General features: G+C 23.9%; 4 protein-coding genes across 5 annotated transcripts; 3 read left to right on the top strand and 1 right to left on the bottom strand.

Annotated features, from left to right (window-relative positions):
- Positions 1 to 168: 168 nt before the first annotated feature.
- LOC129612887 (ribonuclease P/MRP protein subunit POP5) lies at positions 169 to 1,001 on the top strand. Its single transcript, XM_055526695.1, has 3 exons — positions 169 to 373; positions 438 to 675; positions 759 to 1,001. The coding sequence occupies exons 1-3, from the start codon at positions 354 to 356 to the stop codon at positions 933 to 935; spliced, it is 435 nt and encodes a 144-aa protein (XP_055382670.1). The 5' UTR covers positions 169 to 353; the 3' UTR covers positions 936 to 1,001.
- A 267-nt stretch (positions 1,002 to 1,268) lies between these two features.
- On the top strand, positions 1,269 to 2,898 carry LOC129612778 (thiamin pyrophosphokinase 1). The gene is made up of 5 exons (XM_055526540.1): positions 1,269 to 1,486; positions 1,688 to 1,850; positions 1,920 to 2,149; positions 2,306 to 2,567; positions 2,641 to 2,898. Exons 2-5 carry the CDS (start codon positions 1,697 to 1,699, stop codon positions 2,763 to 2,765), a joined length of 771 nt encoding a protein of 256 aa, XP_055382515.1. The 5' UTR covers positions 1,269 to 1,486; positions 1,688 to 1,696; the 3' UTR covers positions 2,766 to 2,898.
- Positions 2,815 to 8,151, bottom strand: LOC129612777 (recQ-like DNA helicase Blm). Of its 2 annotated transcripts, XM_055526539.1 has the most exons (11): positions 8,061 to 8,151; positions 7,828 to 8,006; positions 7,709 to 7,766; positions 6,718 to 7,626; positions 5,370 to 6,662; positions 5,169 to 5,306; positions 4,431 to 5,115; positions 4,172 to 4,368; positions 4,001 to 4,088; positions 3,021 to 3,941; positions 2,815 to 2,948 (listed from the first exon to the last, which is right to left on the bottom strand). In XM_055526539.1, the coding sequence occupies exons 2-11, from the start codon at positions 7,899 to 7,901 to the stop codon at positions 2,884 to 2,886; spliced, it is 4,428 nt and encodes a 1,475-aa protein (XP_055382514.1). In that variant the 5' UTR covers positions 7,902 to 8,006; positions 8,061 to 8,151; the 3' UTR covers positions 2,815 to 2,883. The 2 variants fall into 2 exon arrangements, with proteins under 2 accessions (XP_055382514.1, XP_055382513.1); XM_055526538.1 differs by lacking the exon at positions 8,061 to 8,151 and having other exon boundaries at positions 7,828 to 8,059.
- A 1,011-nt stretch (positions 8,152 to 9,162) lies between these two features.
- On the top strand, positions 9,163 to 11,035 carry LOC129612849 (adrenodoxin-like protein 2, mitochondrial). Its single transcript, XM_055526634.1, has 2 exons — positions 9,163 to 9,502; positions 10,277 to 11,035. The coding sequence occupies exons 1-2, from the start codon at positions 9,363 to 9,365 to the stop codon at positions 10,614 to 10,616; spliced, it is 480 nt and encodes a 159-aa protein (XP_055382609.1). The 5' UTR covers positions 9,163 to 9,362; the 3' UTR covers positions 10,617 to 11,035.
- The last annotated feature ends 16,676 nt before the right edge of the window (positions 11,036 to 27,711 follow it).

Below are 27,711 nucleotides of genomic sequence, written 5' to 3'. Positions count from 1 at the left end.
ATATGCATTTAAAAACAAAATAATAAATGAAAACGAACATAAACTGCAACATTTAAACAATTTTCCTTTTTAACTTTGAGAGTCACTGAATATTAATTTTAATTGCTATGGCAGCATTGTTGTTTTGTGAAAAATGTCAAATCAATAAAACAGTAACTCACGTGAAGTTTTGTTTGTTTGTATACATTACATTTATTATTTATTAAAACTTATTAAACCGAAATTTCTATACCTAAATATAAACCTGTAAAAGTAATCTTTATGCAAGTGCATACTACTGCTCCATTTGTTGTCTAGGAGAATTGAATAAAAACCATTTATGAAATTCGTTAATAAATAAATCAGAGCAAAACATGGTTCGTTTAAAAAATAGGTAAAGAAATATTTTTAAACATAACCAAACAACTTATGTGGAATTAAAAGTATACTTTTTGTAGGTATATAGTTGGAAAAATTATTCCTGAGAAAGATGAGAAATCAGTTTCATTTAATGAAAATTTAATTACACAAAATGTATTAAGTCAAGTAGAAAAAAATTATGGAATCTTTGGAAAATCAGCATTAGAAAATGGTTTCAGAATTAAATATTGTAATGATGAAACAAGAATAGTTATAATAAGATGTAGACATGGTCCACATAGATTTGTTACAAGTATTCTACCATTAATGTTGGTGGTATGTGTACAATTTTAAAAACTGGCATTGGCTATTATTTTAATTAAGCAAAGTTATGGTTTACTTAAGTTATCTTATTTTAGTTTGGAAATCATCGAGCAAAATTTAGTATACTTTATATTGGAGCAACAATAATGCAATGTAACAAGTTTATTATTAAATATCAAAGGAATTATTTGAATCAAGTTGTTAGTGAAATAAAATCTGCAAAAGAGAGACAAGATTTTATTGATAATGTTATGGATTTTGATTTGGAATAATAATATTGTTTTTAAATATAAAAATTAATATTGTTTAGATTTAGTATAAATAAATATGTATTAGAAAATAAAAATGTACAATAAGAAATAGAAGTAATTATAAGTTTTCTAAATGCTTTTCGTCTTGTAACCCAGGGAAACGAAAATGAGAATTGTTATTAGTTAATTCGATTATCGATTACAAATTGTTATTAAAAATAGAGCACATGGACTTATTTTACGTCATACCACCCAACCTGTTGATTAAAAACATATGATAATTTATTTTTGTTATCAATTTTGATATTTTTACATCTGATTTTGACGTTCGAAAAAAAATTTATGTTCGTGTTGTGCAACGAAATTTTTATTGAAATTGAAACATGACCAAAACAATTAATATTAATTAATTAATTTTCGATATTTTTATAAATAGGGTTTTTGCGTGTCGAAAAGTTATGTATTTGTATTATATTGGTTGCTCTTATTTTTGTTAATAAAAAGTAGTTTAAAAATTTGTTTTTTTTTTAATAAAGCAAACTCATCACAAAATTGGTATACCTCAACAACAGGTAAAAGTTTTCTAATAAATTTTTTAACATCATTTTTTTATTGAAATTGGAAATTCATGGCTAAATAAATAAATTTCTATAATTAAATATTAATAAAAAATCAAATTGGCATACGTATTACGTTTGATCGATAAATATTTCATAATTCTTTCTTTTATAATAAAATGCCCGCAATTTTTAGTAACATGATTAGTTTTCTAGATTATAAAAATGACAACGGTCGAGCGCAGAAATAAAAAGAATGAAATTAGATGGCTCCCAATAAATATATTAGAATCAAAAAATTTGTTTAATTATGCAATTATAATTTTGAATACTGAATTAAAAGTTCCACCAGAAATAACAAGAAGTCTTTGGAATAATGGTAAAATAATATTGTTTAGTAACAATTTAATTACATATATGAATGTAAATTTTCTATTTATGTTTGTAGCTAAAGTACGGATCACTGTTGATGGTGGAACAAACAGGTGGCTATATTTTCTTAAAAATTTCTGTCAAGATATAGAAATGAAACCGCCAGATTTTATTACTGGAGATTTTGATTCAGTTGAAAAAGATACATTGGATTTTTTTTACAATAGTTTAAAAATGCACACACCAAATCAAAATGAAACAGATTTTACAAAAAGTTTACGGGTATTACAAAAAGAAACGGATGGCGTAAGTACTTAAAATAATTCAAAATAAGATAGCGTGACAAATAATAATATTTTTATGCGGCAAAAAAAAAAAATTTTTTTTTTGTTTTATAAATTCTGTTATGATTTCATATTATTTTATTGTTATTAACCTAAAAATAATTTTAATTTATTCTAGGTACCTGATATAATAGTAATACAGGAAAATGCTGGTCGTTTTGATCAAATTATGGCTAATTTAAATACATTATTCAAAGCTAAAGAAATCCTGCCATCAAAAGTATTTTTATTGAGTAGTAACTCATTGTCATGGCTTTTAAAACCTGGAAAACATTCCATTGAAATACCGGCGGATTTAGTATCGGGACAACGTTGGTGTTGCTTGATTCCAATTAAAAACCAATGTACAGTAACTACTGATGGTTTAAAATGGAATTTAGGTAATATTAAATTTAAATGTTCATTCAGTTTTGTAGGACATTGAATTCTATAAAAAAAAAAATCCATTTCCAGAAAATAGCTTAACACAATTCGGAGGAATGGTTAGTACTTCAAATACTTATGCAAGAGACTTAGTAGAAGTGAATACAGACGAAACTATTTTATGGTCAATGGGTGTTTATAGCTTTTTAGATTAACTCTTTTATAGTAAAAACGTAAAATATATTTAATAATTTATGAGATACTTAAATAGTTACATTAAAAAAATTATAAACATGTATATTGGGATGTATTTATATGTATACACTTTAATATTCAGCTTTTCATTATTTTGGCAGGTATTGGTAAAAATTGAAAATTCCGACTTCTGCTTGTAGAAGCTGAAATATTACAAGAATAAAGCATTTATTATTTTTTTGAATAAGAGAATATTTTGAAAAATTATTATTTACCAGTAGAATTTGTATTCTTTGATTTGGTAGTGTTTGATTTAGGTTTGTAATTTCTAGTTGGGGCCGAAGTCGAAGTGCTTGTGGAGTTTGCAAATTGTTTCTTTATGGCTTTCTTTTTGGGACTGTACTTTTTTCTTCCTCGATATCTTTTTGCAACTGCAGCACCGCCCCAACCCCGTCTCCGTTTTGTTCCACGAGATTCCGAAGTTTGCGATGAATTAATACCTAAGGCATCCCAGTCAGTTCCGTCATCATAATCGTTATCAAAATTAGTGCTATTAATATTAGGTGTACGCTTAGCACTTTCTTGTTCTTCTAACTCAATCAAAATACAAATTTTTTCTGCTGCATATTTTGTAGTTATTTCAAGTAATTTGGCTCCATATTTATCAAAGTTTGCTTTAGTAACATGTTGAATTGATAGCATATCCTTCTCTGATTCAGGTAACAATTCTGACATAGCTTTCAATGCTTGCATATTCATCACACTAGCAATATTAATATTTTTTTGAGCAGCAATTTCTCGACACAATTCCAGTAATTCATAATAACATTTTTCGTAAATTTCTTTAAGTTGAGGATGATTTTTGATACTGGCATTAGTTTTTGAAGAAGATTCTGGTTTAGATGAGCTTGGTTTATCTTTTGTTATATCGAGTTTTTTCTTATTTGATTTGATAACGAAATCAACTTGCACTTGATTGTTCATGAGTTTTCCGATTTTAGGACCAATTTTTATATATGACTGTGGTATGTCACGTATAAAAATCATATGTTCTTGTAAAAATTCGTCAATGGTCATTTGTCTCATTAATCTTTGGATATCAAGCTTTTCCCAATTTTTAAAATGACCCCAGTACGATAATTTATCATGATGATTGTCTACAATTTTTTTAATTTGCGATCCTTTCAATACGTCCGCTAAAAATTTTATAAATACATGTAACAAATAGAAAAATTTGCATTGAAATTTTAAATACCTATGTGAAGTAATGTAAATGACCCTTTTGAACAAATATCCTTAACTGCCTTGGCTATAACCTTACAATGATCAGTAGCGTTTATTTTCTTCAAAAAATGAAAATTTAAAGAGAATATTAACCTTTGTAATATAGCACAACATAGTTCAAAATTATTTTTATATATTATACCTGATATTCTCCTTTATTTAAACAATTATCACAAGCCGTTTCAATATTTTCAAGACATTGCTCACTGGTAAAATATTCTGCAAAATATTCTAATTGTTGACTTCTCCTACAATCTGTTATATTTTCACAATAACCAACTATTCTTTTTAAATTTTGATGATGAATTTGTTTTGTTTCGTAGTTAACATTTCGTTCACCTGAAAAAAACAAATAAATAGAAAATCAGAAATTCCAACATAAAACACTATTTGTAACGCACCGTCAATCATTTTCTTAAATCTTTGCATGTCACAATAATTATAATATAAAATGCAATGTGATAATTCTCCATCTCGTCCAGCTCTTCCTGATTCCTGATAATAACCCTCAATTGACTTGGGAATACTATAATGGAGAACATATCGTACATCCGGTTTATCTATTCCCATTCCAAAAGCAATAGTAGCGCATATAACTTTAAATTTATTTGTGATCCAATCTTTTTGAATTGACTCACGTTGTGAATCAGTTAAACCAGCGTGATAACTTGACGCTTTAATACCTGATTTAAATAAAGTTGTGGCTACAGTATCACACTCCTTTCTTGATAAACAATAAATAATTCCAGTTTCGTGTGGAAATTTCATTTTTATCAATTTTATCATATCTTCTATAGTGGATGCTCCTTTTTTAGGAAGGACTGAATATTTAAGATTAACACGATTAAAGCTTGATAAGAACCATTTGCATTTCTTTAATCCTAATTGTTGTAAGATATCTAGACGTACTCTAGGTGTTGCGGTTGCTGTCAACGCCATAATTGGCACTGTAGGAAATCTTTGCCTGAGCACAGCTAATTTTTTGTAATCTGGTCGAAAATCATGACCCCATTGTGATACACAATGAGCTTCATCTACAACAAATCTGCTAATGAAATTCCTACTGTATAATTTGTCCAACATGTCCTAAACATAATATTGATTAAAGGTACTCAAAAGCGATAAATTATAGTATATACCTGAAATTTAGGTGAACTTGCAATTTTTTCTGGTGTCACATATAGCACCCTGATTTTTGGTGGAGACATTTCAAGGTCCACATAAACTCCTCTTGCTTCGTCCATAGTTTGATCTCCAGATAAGTTTTTTGCGTAAATCTGTATTAGAAAAAAATAAATTACTTTTATATTTAGCTAATATTTAATAATATTTTTACTAACATCCAGTGAGGAAAGTTTGTTAACTTGATCTAAAATTAAAGATTTTAAAGGGCTAATAACAATGGTTACACCTTCTGTTATCAATGCTGGTAATTGATAACACAGTGATTTGCCACCACCAGTTGGCATCAAAACAAAACAATCATTATTTAAAAGTGCTGCATTTATTACTTGCAATTGATTAGGACGAAAACTTTTAAGACCAAAATAAAATGAAAATGCATCTTTAAGCCGTTCTGAAAATTCATAGTTGAGACCGTCGAATTCTCCTGTGATTCCATCGTTTTGTACGTTTGAATGGAAATTTCCAGTAACCTTTTGACAAATAGTGGACGTTGCACTAGGATTAACTTTTTTGGAGGAAGTGGGTAGAATTTTAGATATGACGGGTTCTGTAAAATCATCAATATTATACTGTTGCCATCCGTCCTCATCTGTTGGAACTTGGCTTTCAATTTCAACTATACTTTGAGATGTATCGTTAATATTAGAACTTGCAAACGAAATTCTTGGTTTCAGTGACTGATATTTTGTGTTAGAATTTTCTTGATCCAAAGCACCATAGTATAAATCATTATAATCTGATTTTTTACCCTTGAGACTTAATTCTTCATCACGTACATTATTCAAAATGTATTCGATGTCGTCATTCTCATCATTACCGTTGTAGGTTTTTCTTTTAGAATTTATCGTTGAGTTGTTTTTGTTGTATTCTTCCTCGTCACTGATATCCAATATAGTGCTATTGACAACTTTATTGAAGTTTTTTAATGTTTGAAAGTTGCTTGGGCTTTGTACTTTTGTCGCTTCATTAATATAATTATTAGGATTAAAATGTATTTGAGTATTACTTTTTAAATTAGATTCTTTATTTGAGTTAAACTTTTCAATTAGGCCAAGTTGTTCATCATACGAAGGAATATCATTTTGATGAATAGAATTTGTGTTAATTGAAGGTTTTGAGAAAACATTAGTATTAATTTTATTGTGACTTTCTGTGTTCTTAATTTCCGCATAAATTTCCTGCTCTTCTTCATAAGATGGAATATCACATTGCATTTGTTCTTCTCTATTTCTTTCCACTCTCGATATTTGATTTTGAGTTAGTTTAGTTTTTGCACGGAATTTTTGCTTCAGAACTTTAAGTTTCAAGAAAATGTTCGTTTCGAAGCCACTTATTTGTTTGAAAAATTCAGATGGAATTTGATCGATAATAGAACAATATTTTTCGAGAAGAGATGTATAATTATTTTGAAAAAATTTCAATTGTTTTTTAAGAACAGTTACTTCAGTCTAAAATAAATAAAAATTTTATGTAAAAGTAAATTACTATTTCTATTAACTTTACCTCATTTTTATTTGTATATTCATCAGATTTAATTAAATCACACATAAAATCATTTAACTTTTCATCAAATTTAACTGATATTTTCGAGTCAATATTTTTGGTATCCTTTAAAAGTGGATCAGGTTCAGAAATTGCTTGTGAAGAATGGCTTTCGGATCTATCTGGCGTCGACGCGATATTATTTTTGTTAACGGTATACTTCTCATTTGGTTTATCACATAAGTTGTTTTGCGAGAACTTTTCTTCATTTGATTTAGGTGATTGTATCAAGTCTTCAGTGAGTATTGGACAATTTTTGCCTAAAGATGTAATAACTGTTTTCGTATTGTTTTCTTTATTTAGTTTGTTCTTATTATTTTTTGTACTATCATTCTCATCAATTTTGTTGTAAATATTTTTTGGTTTATTTTGATTAATACTCCTTAATAACGAAGGTGTGCTTGATTTTATTGATTTGATTGAATTTAAAGAATCACTTAAGGAAATTGTAGATATTTCAGTAATAGTTGGTGAATTATAATTTTTGTTAATTGTTTCTGTTCTTAAATTTGACTTTTTTTCTTCATAATCAGATGTACAATTTTTAAGAGAATTTTCTAAAAATAATGATGATTCCAAAAATGAATTTTTTTGAGGGCTAGCATTAAAATCTTGAATTTTTTTCAAATTTTCTTCGAGTTTTGATAATTCTGATTGATATTTTTTATCCTGATTTAATATATTATCTATGTTAATTGATAAATCATTTTCATCTAATTTAGATTTGCTTATTGGCGAATTAGTAATATCAAATTCCTTGGTTTTTAATATCTTAGACGGGGGACTTTGTTTTTTATTAGGAGGAGGTACTGCAAAATCTTCATAATCATCATCTTCTGAGTCTGTTGAATCTAAATATATTACACTCGACTAAAAACAAAGCAAAATAAGCTTTTATATTAAAAAGGCATAGATTATAGTAACCAGTGTGTAAATTTTAGCTTTTTCTTACCGACTTCTTCCGTTTTATTTTGTTAGTTTTATCACTATTTGTTAAGTTTTTATTTAAACTGCAAAACATTTAAAAAAGTGTTATTTTGAATATTCATGTTTTTTTTTATAGCAACTTACTTTTCTTCTTCTTTACTTTTTGGAAAGAACCCAAGAAGTGAAGATTGTTTTTTTTGCGATGGTCGTAAGGACATCTCGGCTCCAAAATTATATAATTCTAAATTACACTATTTTATGTTTTAAATTACTTAACTTTTTATAAGAATATGACCTATTTATATTATAACAATTACAATAATCTATAATAATTTGATTTAAAGTTTCAATGAAATTTGTAAACAAAAAACAAATACCTCAACCTTACCGCCACTATACAATCTGTCAAATATCAAAAATTTTTTAATAGTACAATTTATTTTTAATAGTACAATGTTAGTACTTTTTAAAATGGCATTCCCACAATAATTGCTACATTATTTTTTCAACATTTTATACTGGTTACAATGTTACATCATCAAAATGGGAAGACGTTGGTTTTGTTAATATTGTCAAAGAAAAATAAGTGTCAAATCTAATAAAATCGAAAAGAAAAAGAGAAAGTGAAAACAAATAATTCATAACGAAAATCAGAAATATTCTAATTCCGTACGATCTAGCAAATTAATTTTTTGAATAATTACACCTACGTAACGGCAAAAGTCATAATTTAGCAATCAAAACATTTTATTACAAATTTGAAAATTTTGGTCTGACAGTTTTCAACTGTCTGGGTTTCAATGTCCGGGTATACGGGCAAAATTATTATTTTAATAAATATCGAATAAAAATTTGATTTCACTAAACATACACAAAAAAAATAATTAATGATAAATAATATTAAATAAAAAAAAATAAATACGTCTTCGAAGTTATTAAAAATTAACGGCCTGATCGTGTATCTCGTTTTTTTCCCCATGTTTTGTTCACTTTCGAATCAAAATTCTAACTCTAATGGATATTTAACTTTTTCAATAAGATTACTTATTTTTTTAATTGAACTTTTGCATTTTTTCTTAAATTATCGATTGAACTGTCTCAGTTTCAAAAACAAAGTGAATAAATTTTGTATGCATTCTAGAAAAAAATGATATACGCAATGCCGAATAATTCTTCTCACTCGAAAGTTACATTATACAAATATATGATAGTTACTCACTTTCTTCTCACTTTCTGAGTAAAATAGCGAGAGAGACGATAAGGCCCTTAATATTAAATGGAATGACTTAAATAAAAAATGGTATATTATCTTGTATGTAGAATAAATGCAAAATTTAATGGTATCTACTTAAATTATTTTACAGTAGTTAAGCCCTGTTACTACCTGTCAAATGAATTTTATCTCATTAACTTTCAAAGTCATATGAATCAGTTACGTCATTTGACAATAATAGAGAAAATTGAAAATTTTGTTTCTCTTTTTTTTATATTACACATGCATTATAAGATCGCGATATATTTCGCTTTTCAGAAACATATCATTGTAAATTAAAAAAAAATTCAATGCCAAGATAATCAAAAAGTAGTATATCATCATAATATAGTACATATAGTCTTCAATTGGACGTCGCAATATTGAGTCTTTATTTTTTATGTACGTGTTTCAATAAGTATTAAAGATGTATTCAAGTCTTACGAAAATTAGTGGTCTAATACGATATGGTAAAATTGCTAAAAATGTATTTGGTAACTCATTGGAATATATAAATTCAACAAGGTGTTTATCAATTGGACTACCTCAATTAAATAAGGCTGCAGAGTAAGTAAACAATATTCCTATTTACATATTTCAAAATTGGTCTTCAGAATTTAAAAAAAATAAAAATAATTCAATAAAATTTGTTAGTAAGATTTATGAATGACCAAATTTTTGATAAATTTGTGCATATACCCAATTAAAATTTTATTAAAAATTAATAATACTTAAGTAATATAATTACATAGTCACAAATTAGTTCCTTAATGATATCATATATACATACATATAATGTTATGTAGATGTGCACATGTGGATGTAGTATGTATGTAGTAGGTACCTTTGTACTTATCTTCTATCTTATATAATTTTTTGGATGTTATGCTTTCTAAATATGATTTAATCATTGCCTTTTATTAATATTTTATTTTTAGGTAAATTCATACCTTGAATACTAAAATGCTGATTTATCTAATTGTATAGGTATACTCCTATTTATACGAATTTGTTGAATAAGTGGAATAATTACATTCATTTTAATTTGAATTATATTTTTTGAAATGATGAAAAAACAAAAAGTTAAAAGTCATTTTTTATTTTCAGTCAAAGCTTTTCGAGATAAATTATAATTTAAATTCTATCTTCCTATTTGAATGTGTACATTTCAAGCATAAAATCTCGTTTTATTATTTCAATTCAGGCTAAACAATGTTTAAATCTCCAAAGAAAAAAAAGCTTTTTCTATTGTTTTGATATTTGGTGATCTTTATTTAATTTTAACAATTTTGCATTATTTAATATTTGTTTTATCATTAATTTTATGTTTTAAAATTTTAGCATTGAAGTTACTTTTGTACGTGCAAGTGGAGAACGTATTAAAGCGAAAGGAAAAGAAGGAGACTCTTTATTGGATGTCGTTGTTAATAATAATTTAGATTTGGATGGTTTTGGTGCATGTGAAGGAACACTTACATGTTCGACTTGTCATCTTATATTTAAGAAAGCAGATTATGATAAATTACCTGATAAACCAGGAGATGAAGAATTAGATATGTTGGATTTAGCTTATGAATTAACTGATACTTCAAGATTAGGCTGTCAAATAAATTTAACAAAAGACATGAATGGTTTGGAAGTAAATGTACCAGCTACAGTAAATGATGCAAGAGAAACATAATATTTACTTTTAGTGTATAATATGAATAGGGTATATCAAATGAAATTATTAGAAAACAAATAAAACAAACCTATAGTTTAAAAAAATATATCCTGTTAAGTTTCAAAAATTGATTTATTTTTTTTCCAATAACTTAAGGTCTACATAATATACCGAAATATAAAAATTCTATAGTTCAATTATTAGATTATAAAATTGTTGTTTATATAGTTTTTTTTTAATAAATTAGATCTATGTAAATTTATTTTTATACGCATAAATGCAATTTTGAAACTAAATATAAAATTTTATAAAACTTCCTTATTTTTATTAAATTTTCAAGGTAATTCAAGGCCTTAGTATACGAACAATGTTATCAACAGACAACAAATAAATAGTTGCAATTTTGATTGATTATTTATCAATACTTATTAATAGTATTTTTCAATGTTTAAATTTATTCGAATTTTAAAAAAATTTTATTTTAATTTTTGTAAAGCATTAGGAAAACTTAAAAGGCGATATTTAAATGCATGCGTTTTTTTTCTATTGATATCAGAATACATATTGAAAATCGATTACTTCTATTGCAAAACGTTTCAGTAAGTAACTATTTTGCAGTTATCGTTATCTTGTTCTTATCTAACAAATAAGTTTGTATGTATTACAAAACACAAAATGTATGTAAATATTCATAACATCGTCAATAATATTATTAAAATCAATGTGATAAGATTGACAAACATATAAAAAGTTGTATATTTTTAGTCTATTTTAATTAAATAGGTCTGTTTTGATTAAGCTCATTCAAAGAAGAATATGCCTTGTGCTATTGTAATAATATGATTTAATAATATTATGTATTGGAATATATTTGTTTTGATATTGTAAATAAAATACCTTTTGTCGTTGAAACTTTTTGAGATATCTGAAAAACGCGAATTCAATAGCCTTGTATGGCGATATTACGTTTGTCTAAATTACAAATTTAGAATTGTTTAATACAAATAAATCGCAAGATTAAAAAACAAACGAATAAAATTAGTTTCAAATTTTTTTTAAGCAATAGCTAGAGTTTGCAAAACTTATTTCAGCATAATATTTTGAACCTATTAAAAATAAAATAACTTATTAATTTATTATGTTTTTATAATATACATTTAAAAAAAAAAAACAAATTTTGTTAAAAATATATTAAATCAAATATGTAAATTGCAAGTTCATTTCTACTATAAATTTCTTTCTAAATTATGTAAAGTATGAAATATTCTATGATTTTACATTTATGTGCAAAAGTTTTGCACTCGTTTTTCTTTTGCCAGCCCCAAATTCTTAAATAAATTACAATAAAATACATGTGTTGCTTTTTCAAATTTTAAGGCATCATTGTAATTATATCTAGAGTTTTTATCGCTGCTTAATTATCATTTTTATTGTAAGCCTTATTATCTTTTTATTATGTAAACTTTATTCGCTTATTCAAAATGAATCAATGTTTTGTGTATAAGAATGTAATTGGAATTTTGATCTATTGACTTTTTTTACCATAAAACGCTAAAAAAATTATTTTATTTATGTATTTTAGAAACAAACACTTAGATCTACTTACAAGAATCTGAATTTTATAGTGCAAATTTGAAAATAAAATCATCACTACGTTAAATTTTTTCATTTAAAAACTTCAGGGGCATAATGACTTATTTTTTCATCTAATTATTTAGAATAACCCTTATTAGTAATATATTTTATGTTTCGCTTCATATGTTCCAATCTGTAGAATTATGGGGACATGCAAAAACTTTACAGGAAAAGAGAATACAGAGATAAAATTATGTATAACGCTCCTCATAAAAATACGGTTTAAAGATGCAGAATGATTTTACTAACCAAAAACAAATACTTTCATATTTCTAATTAAAAAGCTCAAAAGATTCAATTTCAGAGGATCAAATTAGGAAATTAAAAGAAATTTCTGCCACGCAATAAAATATTGGATGGTTTATTTTGAAAGTGACTTAGAGTCTATTCAATACTCTTTTATTTTTATTTAATAACATTAATAATATTATTAATAATATTATTATAAAAATTAGATAATATTAATAATTGAAATATATATACATATATATATATTTACATATATTACATACTTACATATATTGTCGAATAGGAAACTAAATGTTTCATAAAGCAAATTACTAGTTAACCGAATTTTTGATTATTTTAAACTTAAAACAATATTACGAGTAGCTAGTTTTAATTGAAAAAGGTTTATGTCATTGTCAAAATAAACCATTCAGAATCTAAGTTAATTTGTTTTTTTTTTTTATAAATTTAAAGTTAATTTAAAGTTAATTTTAAATGAATGAATGAATTATATAGATACGTATTTAGTAAATGAAATATTAAAATAGAAATATGGTGATATTAAAATTAAAAACTTGTAAAATCTACTAATTATACCTTAAAATTCCTTGTTTAATTCAATTTACTTTCTCAATTTTCAAAATTAATTTTGAAATTTAATTAAACTATTCTTAGTTGTAAACTCGATCAACTACGAAATTTGGGTATGGCTTATGCTATGCTCTTAGCCCTATGCTCTCTTAGAAAAGAAAGTGAAGAAGAAAAAAAAAATACTAAGCTATACACATAAATTATATAATTTAATATTAAAAAATTTTAAACGTTCCCCATCCCTTTTATAACCTACTATTATATAATTACAAATTTATAATTTAATATTAATTAAATTGCTTTCATTGTTTTACTTATTATAAATAAAAAAAATTATAAAATTTTTTTAATTCAAATCATGTACACGCATAATAAAAATGATAAAGAATTTTAATTTTTCAGTAAGTAGGTAAATTGTACATATATAAATTTAAAAAAATAAAAAATAATGAGTACGTTAAATGAAAATAAATAAATAAATAATTGTATATTTAGTACAATATCAAAATTTAAATTACGCCATTACATACAATAACTATTGTCGTTTAACTGTACCTAAATATGTATATATTTTTGCGCATATTAAAAAAATACCGGTATGATGAATATTTTGTGATTTCATGCTTCTTTTTTTCTTTTATTTTTTTTGTTATTTTTAAGTGAAAGTGAAAACACGTTAATATTATAATGGTAAAAAAAAAATATATGGCAAAGTTCATACATACATACATAAATGACTCACAAGATGCAATAAATTTTGTCCGAAGAAAATGAATTCCATTTTATTTTTTTTAACTGCTATTGTTAAAATTTACTTACCTTTTTTTTATTTTTATAACCCACACGTATTTTTCTATTTGGCATGTTCAAAAAATCACTGTTATAATATTTCTTATTACGATTGTAATACGAAAATTTTTATGTTAAAAACGAAAGCTCAAATTGTGGTACTCATATATTATATATCAATGCATTACGATTGCCGCTAAGGATCTATTATAATCCGGTTTAAGTATGAGACATTCCTATATTATGACATTCCTACAAAGTCCAAACATCTGAATAATTTTATAGGCACGGCAGAAATTTGTATATTCCATAGTCATGAATGTATTATTAAGGCCATATATCATTTCGATTTTCTTACTTGAATGGGAACCTAAATTTTCTCCTAGAAGATACATACTTATATTGAGATCTTCCCAATCTCTTTAAAAAAATTTTCGTGTATACGATCATAATTTTGTAATTTCCAATTACATATTTTCCCAATCTAATAAATTTTTACATTGTGCTTCTTTGGGTTAAATCTCTGTGAGGAATATGTGGCTTGGCTCCGCAAAGTAGTTTCGACCCTAGAACAGAGAAATTTTGAGCATTATCATTAAATAATTAACTATATTATTAATAATATCTTAATTAAAAACAATTTACTTTGTTGAATAGAAGTATAATGTAAACGTTTCATCCAGAATCTGTTGCCGTAAATCTTTATTATCATTCTTTATTTTTATTAAAAAAAAAAAAACAAAATCTTTTAAAGTCAGAAATTATTTTTATATCGCATACATATTTACCTATTTAATTTTAGGAATAAATATCATAAATTTTTTTTTTTTTCACTCACTATATTTAATATTCATTTTGCGGATAGTGATTGAACTTAATAATACAATATTTTCATAATAGTATTGCCAGAGGAATATGGTAATATCGAAATACTGAATTTAGATAAGTGTGGTATGAGTATATACATATATACTGTATATACGTACATATAAATACGAATCGTTATTATTCATTGATTCACTTTTGTTTTCATAATAAAAAAAAATTTTTTATTCAAATTTGTTTTTCGCAATATTTTAAAAATCTTTTGTTATTTATTTCACCAAAAATTATTTATACATTCAGATTTGTACAATGTAAAGGTAAGATGTTTGTGTATATACATATATACATATATATAGAGTATAAAAGCTGTCTGACGTATACGTCATACAATGAAACTAAGTTTTATTATTTATTTTTTTTTGCCAAACATCCGGAACTAAACACTGAAAATTATATTTCGTGAAAAGAAAAGTGAACAAAAAAAAAATACAAAAAAAAAAAAATGTTACAGAAAATTTACATTTTTTTGGTTTTTGTGAATTTTTTTTTTCCATTAGGTTGGTGTACATGTATGACAGTATGATTCAACGTGAATTTTTGTGGGGAATTTCTTACCAGTGTTACACAACGATTGTAAATTTAATTTGTTTTGTGTTTTTATGTTTTTTTTTCTCCTTATTACATATTAAAATTTTGAACCTATAATGTACCTTTTTGTGTATATAATATTAGGTGTGTATACCGTGTGCACGTACTAATGTAGGGGAATAGAAATGTTGAAAAGATTGGTTTCAAATTAATAATAACGGTGGAATGAAATTTCTAAAATTTTCTTTGTCATAAATATTATACATCTGTGATATTTTTAGTTTTAAATATATAGTGTATGTATATATGTAAGTATAATGATGTATTGTGCATAAATTTTATACATATATTTATGCAAATTTAAGATTTTGAAAAGAGAGTTTATATATATTGTTTTTTCTTTATTTATCATATTTTTTTCGAATTATAATAGGTTAAGGTTTAAATTTGCGTCAAAAATATTGTAAATATTTATAAAATATTTCTTCAACATTAATTTTTTTTTTGGAATGTAAAAATAATTAATAAAGACTATTAAATAAATTGAAGTTTAAGATTTATCTATATTACGTAGGATTATGAAATTTAAATGGAAAATTTTATAATAAAATAAAAAAATTAAAAAATAATAGTGAATTTAAAGGTATGACTAACAATATTGTTATAAATGGTATATAGAGAAAATTTTGTTATATTTATTATAACAGGATGTAAGGATTTTTATGTATGTATATTTAAATTTTGATATTTTTCGAAATACTTATATAGTTTAATGCAATTTATTTGACAGTCTAATTTAATTTCTATATTGAAGGAGCCAATAAGGAATGTATTGAAAGCAAGAGCTTCAGTTTAGGGTGTCAAATAAGATATAAACGTAAAGAAATATTCAGCTTTTATATTTCACATCAAATTTTTTTATTCTGGAATATAGAAAATTAATCGAACAAGCAGTTGAACACGTATATAAGCAGGACGCTAAGAAGCAAAACTCATACTTAAAATAGCAACTAAACATTTACGGATGCATATACATATGCATGTAAATTTATAGGCATAAATGGAAAGCTAATTTCGGTCTTCGACACGGTACAATATTTCACTTTTAAAATTACCTCAAACTTAAATTTCCAAGTCGAGTTATGGCACGTGGATTTTCTACAGTATGATATTGTTTAAGAATTCTTGTCGAGAGAAGACAAGATTAACTTGTATTTTACGCTCATAATAATTTAAACCTGGATTTACTGCTTCGTCTTCTTTAAGATAAACAGATTTAAATCGAGCTCGAATTGTATTAACAAGTTTAAATCGAAATTAAATTCAAAAATTCACTGCGTCGTCATCGAAAGTGAGCTATAGTATATTGTCATTTAAAAATATTTGAGGATGTTTTTTTATGTATATATATACATATATTTTTAAAAAATATAAATACGCATATATCAAAAATTTTCCTCGTATGAGTAAGTGCAAACCGAATGTATAATTTTGGGAATGTCTGATTTCGACACAAACACAGGACAAAGCTAGTATAAATCTAGCGGAATTTCGATTATTTTATTATACCTATTATATATACGAGTAAATTTCGAGAATATTTTTTTTTTGAAAAATAAATCCGGTTTACAAACTATTTTGGAATTTTATAACTATTAATACCATAAATATGTATGAATAGCTATAAAATTTTATTTCCTTTTTTATATGACTAACTTTCATATGTATATATACAAAAAAATGTCATTAACAAAATTTTTTGAATATACACATATATACATATATGTGTAAATAAACCATAAAAGTAACGATAATTTGCATATACTATAAAAAATTGCAGATGTCACTTTTTGTTAACTATATATATATATATATATATATGTATATAACTATATTCAAGAGTTTTCCAGAGCTTATTCACTGATTCTCTTTAAAATATTGCTACCACTTTTGAATAATATTTAATTTTTACATTAAAATTGTGGTAAACATCTCGAAATAATATGATTAGTCATAAAAGTATAGGATTTCCAAAAAAAACCTAAAAAATTATTGCGTAAACCGTGTAACAAAATCCTATTATTATTATGCATGTGTATATGTCAATAATATGTCAAGGATTTTAATCACGCAGTTATAATGAAAGTGAGACTTAACTGTATTAAAATTGTGTACTTACACAAATATTTTTTAAAAATACAATACGTACACATATACTGATATACATAATATACGAGTATAATAGGTAAACTCGTATGTGTATATACAAAACAACATGGCAAAAACGAAAATCAAGATTAAAAATAATTTTTTACTAAGTATTACAGTAAGTTATAACAATGATGACAGCTCCAGTATACAATTATTGCATTAAAACATAATGTACGAATTTGTTTAAGTTGATACATATGCATACATAAGTAAAAGAAATTGTGATCAAATAACTTGAAATATTTTTGCGTATAGTATAAAAAGCAAAATAATAAAAATTAGAAAAAAATTCTCCCAAAATTTTAAGGTTTAAGTCAAGTTAGATAGTGAATGACTAATAAACGATGGTTAATTAATTTAACTGTTATACATTGTATTTGTTTTTCTATCTATATTCTACCCTTTTAATATATATCTTCCAGGGCAGCTGAAATTGAGGATTCTTCGTTTTATATTTTTAATTCGTTAATATGTATGAAAGTAGCATGTCATGAAAGTAGTTGGAAAATTTGTGACGCGATCTTGAAATTGTATAGCTAAAAAGTTCCCTATTGTGAACTATAAAAAATTTTATACATATATCATCTTGAATTGCAATATTTCAGAATTCGCCTTAAATTATGTAATGAATGAAATATTATTAAATTTTAAATTTGGCTTAGTGTAGAACAGAGAATGACTAAACTGCAGTTCTTTCAAGATTTTTTGTGGCTCTTGATAAACGCAACCTAGTTTCACTTTAATTTTGTGTAGTATAACTATATATTTTTAAAAAATTTCATTTCCAAGTTAAGAATGATGTGCATGTGACTTTTCGAAAACTGCCCGAATAAAGATATAAACAGTGACGTAATCGTCCAAAATTGATTCACGCCAAACTTATTTTGAATTTGTAAACTTTAATTGCAGTATAAACAGTTGATATTATTGAGCTTTGAAGGAAACAATCTTCATCAATTTGCAAGTCTTCAATTTAAAGTTTCAGACAAAACTTTTCATCAATCCGTAAGTCAAAAGAACCGATCATAATAATCTAACTTTTTCTTGCCGTATGTCTTTTCTTATTTAATTATACAATTTTTTAAGTGCATTATGACTATATTTACATATATATATGTATGTACTAAAAACAGTAAAAACTTATTAGAATAATGAGAAAAACAAATAAAATATCAACCGTTTTTTTTTTGTTCTTTCTTTTTTCTATTTTCTTTTTATCTTTTACTAAATATCCAATATATATTCGCGTAAAATTTATGCGCGCGTCTCTATATTTTCCACCTCTAAAATATTTATATATATATTTCATTTATACTTGTATATATACAAATGTACGTACATGCAAAAAAAAAAACATTTAAACCATTCAAGCAAATCTTTCTATTTGAATGGATGGATAGCTTAACTCTTCTTGCAGTATAGCGTATTTTGTTTTTATTGTAATTTTATAAAAGCAGCAAGTTAACATATAAAATATTGTGCTGTTTTTTTTTTTGTTTTATGAATACATATGTATACATATATTTGTACATTAAATATACCTGTTTATTATTATTTAAAAAAATAAATTTTTTTTTCTTGTTTAAAAATTTTCTTCATTTCTTATCCATCTATCTCTTTTTTCCCCCCAAATTGTTCATTTTTCGTTTTTTCTTCTTCTTCTTCTTCTACTACTTCTTATATTGAATATATATTTATATTACTTTTGATATAATATATACAAACATCCAAACATATATTTATTATTATATTCATTGCAAAGTGGAGAAAGGGGTCAAAACTTTCACGCGATATAAAAATCTTGTTACATATTGAAGATTGCCGCATTTCTATGTAGACTATAGCGCTGTTCGCTTGCACATTCACAAGAGAGTAAATATATAGGAGAAAAATATACACTGAAAACAACAAAAAAAAAAAAAAAAACAAAAACGAGAAGAAAAATATTTTTTTTTTTCTCTGTATATTAATTTTACAGTAATAAAATAAAATTTTTGTGAAAATAATAAGAAAAAGCAAATAACAAACAACAAAAACAAAAAGGATTAAGGAAAGTAAAACAAAAAAAAACAAGAAAAACAAAAATACATATACAATTAATTTACGAATATTCCGTTATTTTTTCAAATTAAAAATAAATCAAGCTTTCATTTTACAATCTTTTAATTGACTGTTTTTTTCTATACTCAACTATATATACAGTGAAATATAGTATAAATATATGTATACGTAGTTGTATTAGTAGTGAAGTGTATATTTAGAATATCCTGTTTGTGAATTTTATAATAAAGCAAAAAAATATATTATTGTGAACGCATAATATTAAAAATTATTTATTAAATTAATATTTAAATATAAATTCGAAAATTCGAAATAATAATCGAAAAAAGTCGAAATATTAATTATAGTGATAATTAATAAATATTATACTGTTATAATACTGAATTACAAAATATATTAGAAAAATTTTAAATTTAATTGAAATTTTTATATAATAAAATTTTCATATTTACGTTTAAAGAAAATCTATAAAGAATATAAAAGAAAAACACAATAAAAGAAACAAATCAACTTTAAAAGAAGAAGCTGAACAAAAAATAAATAAAAATAAAAAAGAGAGAATAAAACCAGTTAATTGAATTGAAAACAGGTGAAATATCTAAATTAGAACAAATCAATTTTCACAAGAAATACAATAATAAATTATAAATATAATAAAAAAAAAAATAATAAAAAAAAAACAATAAATTTTTCTAATATAAAACATTATATAAATTACTATTGAGTTGATAATATTGAGAAGATCAAATTGATTTATCGAAAACTTATTAAGGATATTAAGTACATACGATTTAAATTTTTCGAAATAATAAATTCTAATTATATAAAATATTTTTCATTGAATAATATATTGTGTGTTTGTGCCATTAAAAGTTGCAAGGATATTTAAATATATTGTTCGAATTTCGGACAAAAAAAAACAATATTATATCAATAAAATACACTCTCTCTATTGGATAATCTTAATTTTGTTTTGAACTAATATTAAAATTTCGAAACGAAACAATATACATATATAAATATAAATATATATATATATATCTATATTGTATATATTGAAAGCGAAATTTACAATTATATCCGGATTAATTATCATTATAAAGGATTTTCTTAAATTGGTAAATATATATATGAAATTTTTTATTTTACTACCTACATGTATATATATATTTTTAAATATTTCAATTTAAATTTTAACCCTTTCACGCAACCAATGATTTATGTAGACGAATACTATTATGTCTTATAATTTTCAAGACTAATAATTTTAAATTTAATAATGATCCTGTAATAAATTTAATAATCCTTAATTAATATAGTTTTCTCTTATTTTTCCCAATTGGTTTGAATTGAAAACAAAAAAAAAGAAAATAGTGCCTTACCTATTAGATTCTAGGATAGAAAAAAAAAACTGATCCTTAAATCGGTAATTAAATCGTTTCACTTCTGTGTTTAATAATTTAGTTATTCTTTAAATATTTTAAAATAATTGAATATTTTGAATTATTGAATTATTGAAATTAAAATTTTATGATTTCGAACTTTAATTAACATGGTTGGAAAATTGCCACGAAAATTAATTTTAAAATTAATATTAAGAAAATTATTCTTACAAGGATTTGAATTAGTGATTACTTCTACAAAATAACTTAATCTTAGTGTTTTCGAAATTTAATTCTACTTACAAATTTCGAAATTTAATTCTATCTTCGATTTTCGAAAGTTAATATATTTTTAGCATATTGTTTTTAAATTGAAAAATTTTATATGAATGACACGAACCTAGATTTTTGAAAAGTCTTTAATAAAAATAATAGTACCAAGCTACCAATATAAACCATACAATGGGGTCCAATAACGACATCGCTTGAAAGTAATAAATCCGGAAGGTATCCTAAATAGCCATTAGGTTACGAGTTTTGTTTACTTAGTTAAAATTTTCCCTTTTTCTCTCTCTCAGTTCTCTCTTCAAGTATATATAAGAATGTACTTTAATAATGAAGTACTTTCTAACTGACACAATGTATTTCTGAAGTTCTCTCTTTCTGATACTTTTTCGTTCTTCAATTTACTTATATTGAGGGTATAGATTACAAAACTTTGAAGTTATATAAATTTTTAATTTTATTGTCTTTTCTAGTTTAAATACACGAAATTATAAGAAAAAAATATTTTCGTGTACTCAATTTTTTTTGTTTTTAGTAATAATTTTTTCTCTTCATTCCCAATTATACGGTATACTACTCCCTTTTATATAAATTTCTCACAAAACAAAAAAAAAAAAACAAAAAAAAAATTAAAAAGTAACAACAAAAAAGGAAACAAGTTTCACTTTCAATATTGCGAATTTTTGTTTTTAGTTTTTATTTTTTTTTTAATTTAGATGCCAAAATTAGTTCAATGGAGTTTTCAACAAAGGCGCATACCATGCAAAAGCATAAAAATAAAACAATAAAATAAAAATTTATGCAAGTCATTTAGACTTTTAACAATTTACTAATGTACGCACATATATTTGTGTATGTATGTAAGTGTGCATTTTACGGTACACCTTTTATTTTGAAATTATTTAAAAATTTCCTTTAGCTTTTTATTTAAAAGCAAAAAAAAAAAATGATATTTGAAAATAAAATTAAAAGTAAAGTACTTTATGCTCTAAAGATTATTTTCCAATAATATAATGTACATACATACATGCATACATACATAATGTACATATCTAGTATATGTATATAAAAGGAAATCATATGATCATTGAACTTAAAGTTAAAAGTAAAAAAAAAAAATGAGCAAAAACCAAAAATATAATGGTAAAAAAAAAATAACCAATTTTCTACCTTTATTCAACCATTATGTTATGCTCTTTCTTTCATTATAACATTCATATATACCTTTAAGTACCATTATTATAATGATATTGTTATTGTTTTTATTTTTTTTTTCGTAATTTTTTTAAAGTAAAAGAAAGTGATTTTATTTACTTTTATTTTAAATGTACATTTTAGACCTTTATCGTAAGCCTTTATTTCTTTTAAATTTTTTTGTCTTTTATATTTTAAACATTGTTAGTTCTGAGTGTATCACTTGAGGCTGTATTCGTTTTTTATATTCTTGTTTATTAAATTTCAGTTAGAATCAGCCTATAACGTTTATTATATCGTAAAAATATCGTTCATTGTATTCACAACCACGACACACGATCAGGACAATTTCGTTGGGAAATGGGATGTCGAATCTCTGAATGATTGAGTTTCAATAGAATTATGACACTAGTGTCAACTGTAGTCCTAAATATTAACGCGAATGTTGAGCGAAAATAAATTAAATTTGTTGACTTTTAAGGAAAATATTAATAAGTGTTTGTTTATGAAAACAAATTGTATACTCGCATACTATGTTTGTAGCAACCTTTAATAAAATAATATCATGATAATTTTAGTTATAGTAATAGATAATTGTATTTTATTACAGACTTAATGATTTTATTCTACTATATATTAAATGCTTATACTAATAAGAACTAGAATAAAATGATGCAATTTGTTAATAAAGTTTTGCATTTTATAATAGAAAAATGGTGTTAGAAAAGTGTGATACCGTTAATTAATTTTTTAATTTTATGGAAATTTGGAAAGGTTTTTAAGTTTCAAAGGAATAAGCTGTCGATATCTAAAAGAGACAAAGCCACTCATTATGTAAAATTCTTTCTTAATTTATCTTATCATCCTATACTTATGCAATAAGATGCCATATTAAGTGATATTAAGAGAATAAAGTAAAAAAAAAATATTTTACAGTTTATTGAATGAAAATTTCCGAACTCATGATTTTATCTAAGTTTTTTGATATTTAATAGAAATAAATTTTTGTTTACCTTGCGTATATTTCGTTGCGTATATTGCGTATGTTTAACTTTGTATGTTTTGAATGGGACATCTTGTATATGTGGATATATCTCCATTTTATGCAATTAAATTTTAAAAAATTGTAATAATAATGTTTATTAATTTACATGCATTCATACTATAATCCACATACATAGTATAATATATATATATATATATTTGCTGACGAATTTCTTAATAGTAAATTTTACCCGCTTTTTTGATTATAAAACTTTTATAAATAACTTTGTTTACCCCAGTTAAATTAAAACTACATACATATGTAAAGTAAAAGAAAATAAAAATAATTTTATACATTTTTTCTTTTATTTTTTGTTAATTACTTTTGATAAAAATTACATTTTTTTTTTAACTTAACACGAGCACTATAATATTCGAGTACTTCTGTATTATTTTTAAGTAGAAAAAAGTATATGCCTCTGAATGTGCGAATAGTATGATTAAAACGCTCATGTTAAAAATTCAAAAAAAAAAAATATAGTGAAAGTAAAATGTTTGTAATTCCATCTCATATAATATGTGTAATTGGTGTGCACCTCTAAAATCATTTTTTAAGTCATTTTGTATATAAAGCGTATATACCATAACTTATTTTATGCTTTAAAAATTTTTTTATCTAATTTTACCTAAATTTAATTCTATTATTTGTCTACAATAACTTGACTGTTTTCTGTTTTAATTGCTGTTTTGATATTTTCAATTAAATCCCATATTACAATTGAGTTTTTATCTATAATATAGATAAGGCTAGTTTTTTGTTTTTGCAATTCTACTTAATTTTTTTTTGTTCTGTTGTCTTTCTATAGTTGTTATCGTTAAATTTCACTAATTTCACATAGTTTTTACATGGATAGTGGTTATAGTATTCCATATATCATTTTGTCAGCGGATTTACGCTAGTTTTTTTTTTTAAATGAACCTAAGCAACATAATGTAATTATTTTAATTAGTTATACAGAAGAGAAACAGTAAGAAATCAATAGTAAGAGATAAATGCAAAAAAAAATATCTATTTAAATTAAATCGAAAATTAATTAAACTTAATTTTAAGATAATATTTTGTTATTATGATAAAGACCCCTAGAAGTATGCAATTCGAAGTTAAATTGTGTATTATAAAAATATGTACATAATTTGTTTGGTATAAAATTAATTGCAACATTTCACTCTCACTTTTTAAAATTAAATTTTAAATTTAAATAATTTATTTTAAATGGAAAGTTGAATAATTTTTGTATGCAAAAATGAAGGCGTATATTTAAGTGGGTGCCCCTAGATGTATGTTATTTCTGTAATACATTTTACTTTAAATAATTTAGTACTGTATAGGTATTGTACGAGTACCGTAAATATTTTCATCTTTGTATAGCAATTAGTTAAAATGTAATTAAACTTTTATTATTTCATATTTATACTTGTATATCAGATTATGGTATATTGACAGGTCTATTATAAAAAAAGCATGCAATCTATTTAAGCAAAACACTCTTTTTCTTAATTTTTACTATTGATAAAATTAAATATGCTAATAACAAAATTAAATATTCTGCTATTTTTGTTTCTTCCTAAATTTAAAATGCTATAAATGGAAGAGATTTACAAATTTCATTTTGATTAAGATAGCAATTATTTTTCATTCTTATTGTTTTTGCAATTCACGAATTTAATTTTAATAATTTTCCTATTAGTAAAGTTTGTATAACAGTTAGAAATCTTATACAATCAAGAACAAGAGAATTTCACTAAAAACAAACCAAATAATACAATTAATTGCCGTCTTTTGATTCAAATTATTTCTAACAGTATATTTTAAATTATCGCAGAAATAATTTAAGTAATAACGGAGTAAAAGTTGTTAGAAATATTAATAATATTGTATGTCACATATACATACATACACATATAATAATTGTATGCACATTATAAATGCCATTCCAAATTTACAATAAATCTATTGTTAAATTCGCATCTTATTCGTATGACATTTTATAAACAATAATATGAAATTACAGTATGAAATTAATATAAAATTGTGTGATTTAAAATAAAAAATAATAATAAACTTTCTTTCTTTCTATACACAATAATACTTTGGTAGTTTATCTAGGCAATGTTTATATTATTAATGTATTTTATATTATACGTTCTACTATAAGGTAAATATTTCCATGTTTCAAAACAAAAAAAAAAAATCAAGTATTTACCATAAAAAAACACAAAAATGAAATGCAATTCGTGATATAGAGCGTTGTTCTTCTTTTCTTCTCCATCTCCTTGTCACTCTCTCTACTCCTTCTTATTTATTATCTTTTTGTTTTGTTGAATAAAAAATTTCTTTTAATAGTTTTTTCTTCAGTGTGTTATATACGTATGTTTTGTGCAGTATATGGTATTAAAAAATAAGACAATAAGAAGCAAGTGAAATTATATAAATTTACTATAAAAGGGAAAAATAAGTATAAAATTAAATTTAATATAAGAAGAATTGTTATAGAAAAGAAAAAATTGATACATTGTATTGTATAAAATTACCAAAATTACAAAAAAATAAAAATATAAATGATACTTTACATCTATATGTATGTATATTCACAGTATTGTACGACAGGTACTTTCAGAATATAAATGAATGCGCATATAATAGACAAAATTACAAAATTTATATGCGAGGACGGGTACTGCGTGGTCCTAACTGAATTATATTTTTTGATAATATGTAATCTAAATTCTAGACTTGAGGAAATACTCAAAGAATTCTAGACTTGAGGAAATACGCAAAACCACATACAAATATTTTAAGTAATATTTATACTTTTACAATTGCAACAACATCTGTTAGAGATTTTATTTAAGATTTTCGTTCCTAAAACGAGAGAACAATATTTTTGAAAAATTTGAGAAAAAAATGATTCATTAATTTTTGAAATATGTCTTATGATATTCCATTTGTTTAGTGGAATAATTACGTTTAATTTGTATGAATTTTATGAACGTAAACAAATAACCGGCTAAGTCAAATTTTTGTAGCTTTTGAGTTTTTCTAAAATTCGAATTCTATACGATATTATCTATATTCTGGCAAAATTTTATTAATATATCTTAACTAATTGCGAAGTTATGGGTGAAAATGTTAACATTTATAATTTTAATAATTAATTTTTTATTTAAAACCGAACGTCAAATTTAATTTGTTGAGCTGATTTGAAACATTTTTTCAAAAATTATAATTCTAATAGAAATTCTACATAATTTTATATGGGTCCCGTCTACATTTGATTAATATATGCCTTACTCAGTACCAAAATTATGTATAAAAGATCAAAATACTGAGAGTTTTTCTAAAAAATTAGTCTAAATTTTGAAATCAATGCACCTGAAAATTTTGAAATACCCAATTTTTTGAACAATTTCGACAAGTCTCGTGTTAATGGTATTAGTTTTTGGTGGAGTAACAATTTTGAAATGAATTTAAAAATTTTTATATCAATACACTTGCAAATAATTAATTAAATTTTATTGAAACCCCAAAACACTGCTAGGTTCAATCTAAAAATAAATTTCTTGTTAGCTTATACCTATGTACTTTGTTTTTACACATTTACCCATTACAATTCTGTCCTTTCTTTTACAATTTACATAAAAAAATCATTCACCTTATAAAATAACGGAAGTGTAACAAAAAAAAATTCACAAAAACAAAAAATGTTAACAAACAAAAAAAAAATTAATTAGAAAAAAAAAAATGAAACGAAAATCACAAAAAATTAGTAAAAAAACTTGTTTTGCAACTTTACTCTCTTTTGTTATCTTCTTTTCACTTCTGTGCTATCTGTGAATGTTTATGTGAAATTGTGAACATTCTTTCACTATACTATTTTTTAATTTTTTTATTTTGTGTGCTTTCTTACAAGTTAAGTTACTTTTTTTTACGAGTTTTTTTTTCATAATATTAAAATTAAAAGTGTAAAACCTTAACACATTTACATTGAATATTATAAAAATAAAGACAATAATTTTTGTTGCAAAAAAACACAGAATTACCTTATTATATAGTACCTATATTTATATGCATAATTTTTCTCACCTGTGTATGAAAGTATGAAATTGCCACCTGTATAGAATACCTACATGACGAACAAGTTTAATATTATTGTGAATTGTATAAAATGTTAAACTATAAGTATATTTTATTAGCATGTATATGTACGAATGTTTGTATATAGAATTTCTGTAATATAAGAACTAGGTCATTCTTCTTCTTTCTCCTGTTTCTTTATTTT

Source organism: Condylostylus longicornis, unplaced genomic scaffold (genome assembly GCF_029603195.1).
Source record: "Condylostylus longicornis isolate FDR11 unplaced genomic scaffold, ASM2960319v2 ptg000077l, whole genome shotgun sequence".
Taxonomy (NCBI): Eukaryota; Metazoa; Arthropoda; class Insecta; order Diptera; family Dolichopodidae; genus Condylostylus; species Condylostylus longicornis.
The sequence above is the reverse complement of the archived record's forward strand: the minus strand, read 5'-3'. Positions and strand labels throughout refer to the sequence as shown.